The sequence below is a fragment of the Dermochelys coriacea genome, chromosome 22, assembly GCF_009764565.3.
Source record: "Dermochelys coriacea isolate rDerCor1 chromosome 22, rDerCor1.pri.v4, whole genome shotgun sequence".
NCBI lineage: Eukaryota > Metazoa > Chordata > Testudines > Dermochelyidae > Dermochelys > Dermochelys coriacea.
In genome coordinates, this window is record NC_050089.1 from 3,227,964 (window position 1) to 3,233,963 (window position 6,000).

A 6,000-nucleotide genomic window follows, 5' to 3' on the forward strand; every position below is an offset into this window, starting at 1 on the left:
AGTCATAGCACTGTCTTCCTCCCAGAGATGTGGGACTTGATATTAACATTTTAAAACTGATTATGAGATACTCATGTAAAAGGTGCTACAAAAGCAGTAAGTGTCACTGTGAAAGGTGATTCAATTTGCTAGTTAATTTAAGCATATTAGGAGCAGGAAAGTATGAATATTCAAGGCCAAAGAGAGATTTGTCAAAGGACGGAAGAAGAGAGAAGACGTGGTCGTAAAGATTTGATCCTACATCACTATAACATATTTAGGGGTTTTTTTAGCTGTTCCATTTACCATAACAAAGGTGTCAGCAGAACTGGTCAAATGATGGGGGGAAAATTGCAAATACATTATTTACTGATTGGGGGAAAATATTGATTAATGGTATTTGACCAAGTATAGAACTGGGTCAACAGTGGGGGAAACTCCATTCACAAAGAAATCATTCCCTAGTATATGGGGAGGAAGATCTCTAATATCCTGTTTCACAAATACTATTCAGCCCAATCTAGGTGGCAGTGCAATGGATGACAACAGTCCATATCGATATGGGGCAAGACCCCTCTCATAGCTGCACTAGTATAGTTATATTTTCTGTGAAGCTCTAAGACCTAGAATCTCCAGCTGCTTTTTATGTTATATTTTGGTGGTAACAAGGTCCTGTCTCTGCAGCTAGATGACCTGTACTTGATAGCCATCTGCCACTGTCGGGGGATAAAGTCACTGCGAGACCTCACCGCTGAGCACCTGCCTTTGCTGAGGAACATCTTGCAAGAAGGAAAGGTGGGTATTATATCACTTATCTATCTGGCTTCTTATGGCCCTCATCACCTTAGTATATAAGCACCCATCAGGGTCTCTGTTTTACTTGTGGAAGATCAGTTTGGGAACTGCCTCGGTTTCCCATCAGCAGCCAACTTCACCCTGCTGATGCTGGCTTCCCCCAGTGAGGTTTTAGGGAGTCGACCTGGGCTGTCATGACAGCTGTTTGCTCAGGGAGCAGACTGGAAAGTGCCTGTATATTCCACAATCTCTCCGCGTGGGGTTTTGTCTGGAGTGTTTCATACCCACCAGCCTACCCACCCTGGGCCTGCATTTATAGTTTCGTCCTCCAGCCGCTCCTATTCTGCTGGGGACAGTAATTTGATTATGATTAATTTTCTGCCGTCAGATGTCACTGACAAAACAAAAGGTGACTCTTTCTGTGAGACCAGATGTTGGAAATGGGGTCTCCACAGCAGCTGTTACCCAAATGGAAACACAGAGTGGAGGAAATGGCTTAGAAGTGTAAGGATCCAGTTTGAAAGAGCTCTGCCTTTACTGCATACCTGGCATGTTTCTTCCTACCCCAGAGGTGGCTGCAATTCCAGTGACACTGAGTGCTGTTTGTGAAGCTCTTGGGGATGAAAATGGTTAGGTAAATATTAATTTATGCATGAATGTGGCTGCCCTGCCGGACACTGCCTAAGGCCTGTTGTGTTGCTGTATATGACGTGCCTGGTGGTGCTTCTGTGCTAGAGGGAGAAACTAGCAAAAGAAAAAGATAAAATCTAAAGTGTGATGCAAGATTTATTCACTAAAGGCCAGATGAGTTACAGTGGCCCTGCTTGAACTGCTTCAAGCAGTAATAAGGGCTCTGTGCGTAGGAAAGTAACATGTCTCTTTAGGGCCCTGGGAAGCATTTTCTGGTTTTCTCCCTGCTCCCATTGGACATAAGCAGGGAGTCTTCATTGTCTTGCCATCCTGCTTTCTGTCCTGAGGTCAGAGCACAGAGCTCCAAAGGCTAATGTGCTCTTCCGTAGCTTTACCAGTGTCCTCCTCGTGGGACAAACCCAATCTGCAGTTCCCAGTTCTGTGAACATGACCCAAGAATAGGAAAAAGGTTCCTCCAGCTTCAGAATTGGAGCCAGGACAAGGATTCTCCATGGCAGACTAGTGCATTTCTTATGCAGGGATGATGAGTTTTGATGACAGCAGCTTATCCTATAGTGGACTTGGCTCAAACTCTTGGTAGAGTCTGTCTCAAGGCCTAGAGCAGCAGCATCCATCTTCACTGAATTCAGCCTCCCACATGATTATTGTCTCTTGGCTTCCATGTCGCTGTATTAGCTGGCTCTATGATCAGCCATGGAGAGACGGTGGATGTAATCCTGGCTGCAGGATCCGATGAAGTGAGCTGTAGCTCACGAAAGCTTATGCTCTAATAAATTTGTTAGTCTCTAAGGTGCCACGGGTACTCCTTTTCTTTTTGCGAATACAGACTAACACGGCTGCTACTCTGAAACCTGTAATCCTGGCTGTGACATTACCCATTCTTTGGAGCAGAATCTTGGCACCTGGGCTTGGAGCACTGAAGTCTGAACACACAGTCTGACTTGGAATTGGGATTTTTAGCCAGACTTTAGCCAGATTTTTAGCCAACTTCACCCCTTCTCGCAAAGCCAGTCAATCCTTCACTGAGACTGTTTTTAGCATGTGCTGTATGAGGCTCCTCTTCCATTCCTTTCCAAAGCTGTAACTATAACAGCCCTGGCTTGAGCCACCAGCACTTAAAATGAAGCTCTGGCTGATGGGTGGGCCCATCGGAGAAAGCTCACTGCTGCTCTGCAGATTGCTGAACTCAAGGATGGCTGCAAGATATGAAACTCCTGGCTCTAGAGAGAGAAATGGGATGGTTAGAGCAGGGGACAGGGAGTCAGGACATCGCGGTTCTATTCCTGTTTGCCACTCACTTGTGTGATCATGGGCTTCCCCTCTCTGAGCCTCAGTTTTCCCATGTGCAACAGGGGGATAATACCTACTTTGCCAGGGTCTGAGAGATGCGCTAGGTAATATGTGAAGTACTTAGAAGAATTGGGAAACATGCCTTAGAGTCTTTTTAGCTTACCAAAGGAAAAGTGAAGGAGTGACATGATCACAGTCTGTAAGTACCTACATGGGGGACAGAAATTTGATGATGGGCTCTTCAGTCTATCAGACAAAGGTTTAACAAGATCCAGTGCCTGGCTGGAAGTTGAAGCCAGACAAATTCAGACTAGAATTACGATACAGATTCTTAAGGGAGGGTAACTAACCATTGGAACTACTCACCAAGGGTTGTGGTAGATTCTTCTGTCACAGGGTGTTTTTTAATCAAGTCTGTGTCATACTGGAGATCGGACTAGATGATCCCAGGGTCCCTTCTGGCCTTGGAATCTCTGAATACAAGTGCTGTAGAGGTGCTAAGCATTATGACCATGAGCCCTGCAGAAACTGCCCACTGGAGTTGGGGGGCAGTCACTTTCCTGAGTCATGCAGGAGGTTTGTCCCCTGCATTATTAACTTGCTTCTAAGTTCATGCCCATTTTTCTGCTCCTGATGATCTTTCTAGGCCCATGATATAGCATGTTCAGTAACAGGGACTTGAGCTTTTTCCCCTTCATTGTACTGGAAATTCAGGAAGTAATTGCATCAGGGAAAGCAGAGATTAATTAAAAGATGGGGTGAGGAATCTTAGCATTCCCAACCCGCACACGAGCGCAGCATGTTGGAAGGTCCCTGACAAGTTCTCTGTCGCTGTTTCTAGCTTTAATTACACCGATTGGTAACAGGATCCTGTAACTCACCCAGCAAACTGGAGCGATAAGTCTGGAATGGAGAACAACAAAAGCTGACAGGATGCATTCTTAAGGGTAAACATGCTGGGTGTGTTTTCCAGCCCCTACAACAAACAGGCCTCATTATGGAGGTAGTTAATGGGAAGGAGGCAGCCCTCTGCTCCTCAAACCCCCATTTCAGCAAATGGGCTTGTACGGGGGCAGCTCTGGACCTGTCTCACTGGTGACCCTGCGGGGACAGACTCAAGGGACTTCAGTAGCATGGCTCCAGATTTATACTAGCGGAGTTGAGATCAGAATCTGGCCTATAGTCACCTCTCTCCCTGTGCTGGGTATGTGCAGAGCTAGCACGCTTTGCTTTCCTACCCACGAGGATGTGTCCCGTGCGTATGGGCCTGGTGATTTGGCTTCCCTGCTGGAGCAGGCATCTGCCTTGGAGAATAAAGTTTGAGGGGACATGTGCCACTAGGCTCAGCTATGTGTGTGGGGTGGTGGCCAAAACTACTCCCACCTCTGCTCCCACAGTGACTTTCGGATTAGTTGGAGAAACTGTAACTTACCCTCCCTTTCCCCCTGCTCCTCTATATTTGGTGCTGGGATGCTTTCCCCCACAGCAGACACCATCTCCTCCCTTTCCACCTCCCCCCTCCCACTTGCTCGCCTCCTGCCTCCCAGCTTGTATTTTAAACATTAGATAACAGCTCAGATGCTCAAACATCATCACAGCCTTGACATCTGCTTTCATAAATCCTTTCTGGTAGAGCCCATGCAGTAAGCTCTCATCTCAGTCTGTTTTTACAGCTCTTTCCTTAATGTTTTCACTGCATGGTATGTGAACCTAAAGTAGTTCTCCACCCATTTAAATTCTTCAGCAGGCATGTACCTGATGGCCAGTGAGCTTGGCTGGTAACAGGCTTTTGGGCAGGGCTTGGGAGTCTGTTCCCCCCTTTCCCGCCTCTCTAATAAAGCTTTAGTGTGCAGCTGGCCTCTGTCTGCACCGGGTTAGAATTCTCAAAGAGACACTGAGCGGTGGATTTACAGCTGGGCGGACTGTCGGCCAAGCATCTAGTATTGCATGACCCTGTCCGTCAATTTCCTTCTGCAGGAATCTGAGAAGGGGAAAATATGTAAAAACACTGGAGAGCAAGTTCCTTAGTGTGTAATCAAAACCTCATCTTCTGACATTCTCAGACAAGACCTAGAACTGAGGGCTTGATCCCTCATGGTCATTACAGGTCCCATGGCACTTTTTGTAAAGCAGGAGTATTAATCCTGTTGTCCTGACTAAATTCCAGTCGAGTAATTGCATTCTGCTACCTAAATCTTATCCCCATCCCCTTGCTGTTTCAGCCAGTACTCTGCACTTTCTGTTCTAAATGATCCACAGCATCACTGTGAACTCAGTTTTTATATTCCACCTCACAGGTTACTGTATTTCAGCAATTCCTTTGTACAATTTGGAAATTGTATATTTTCAGATCTTTGGATGAAAGGAGTAGTACTGATGTCCCTTGATGTTAATTCACCATCACAAGAGACTGGGCTAGGTCATTGGATATACCAGTGTGCTTCTATCCAGTCCTCTGCCCTTGGATATGATGCTAAAACTTTTCAGTGTATTATTTGGGAGATTAAATTCTCTACCCTTTCTTCCCCAGGAAGCCATATTAAAGCGCTTTGGCGTGGCTGGCTCCCAGCTGCGGATTTACCTGCATTACCAGCCATCCTACTTCCACCTGCATGTGCATTTCACCGCTCTAAGCTACGATGCACCAGGCTGCTCAGTGGAGAGAGCTCACCTCCTGTCGGACGTTATTGACAATCTGGAGCTCGACCCCCAGTACTACCAGAAGCGTACACTGACCTTTGCCCTCCGGGCAGATGAAGCCTTGCTGAAAAAATTCCAGGAAGCAGGCAAAGCTTGAGATCCCAGGGACTGGAAGCGGGCTGCTTTTCTACCTTTTTATGTATGGATTATTTTTATTGTCTTTGACTTTTTTTTTAACTCAGTTTTGTAAGAATTGGGATTGTGTTCCCATCACCGTAGTAACCGTTCCCTTAATTTCTATCAATAAAATGTTGTTTGAGCAGAGACTGTTCATCCCTGTGTCCCATGGAATCATGTCCTCTGTGCTCTGTGGAAAGGTTCACTTAACTTCTGTGACAAACTAGAAGCTGGTGGGCTGACTCACAGGGCAGTTGATCAAATAAAGCTCCCAACAGCAGCAGAATTTCAGTCCCTTTCTTCAGAGATGATTTATTTCTGTAAACCAGATCCTGTTGTCCTGGTCCCTTTCCAGGTCCTTTCCCCGACCCCAGAGTCACCTGCAGGGCTCTCTTTGTTGATCTTTAATCTAAGGACCATGTAACCTGTAGGATATCACCTGATCCCTGGCCTCAGACCTATCACTTA

At 46.2% G+C, this 6,000-nt stretch overlaps 1 protein-coding gene across 1 annotated transcript in view; it reads left to right on the forward strand.

The window, feature by feature from the left end:
- Nucleotides 1-5,677, forward strand: part of DCPS (decapping enzyme, scavenger) — a 77,914-nt gene extending 72,237 nt beyond the window's left edge. Inside the window, exons 5-6 of the mRNA XM_038380988.2 lie at nt 664-774; nt 5,246-5,677. Of these exons, the coding sequence (XP_038236916.2) occupies nt 664-774; nt 5,246-5,512 (378 nt within the window). The 3' untranslated portion in view covers nt 5,513-5,677. The remainder of the gene's footprint in view (nt 1-663; nt 775-5,245) is intronic.
- The last annotated feature ends 323 nt before the right edge of the window (nt 5,678-6,000 follow it).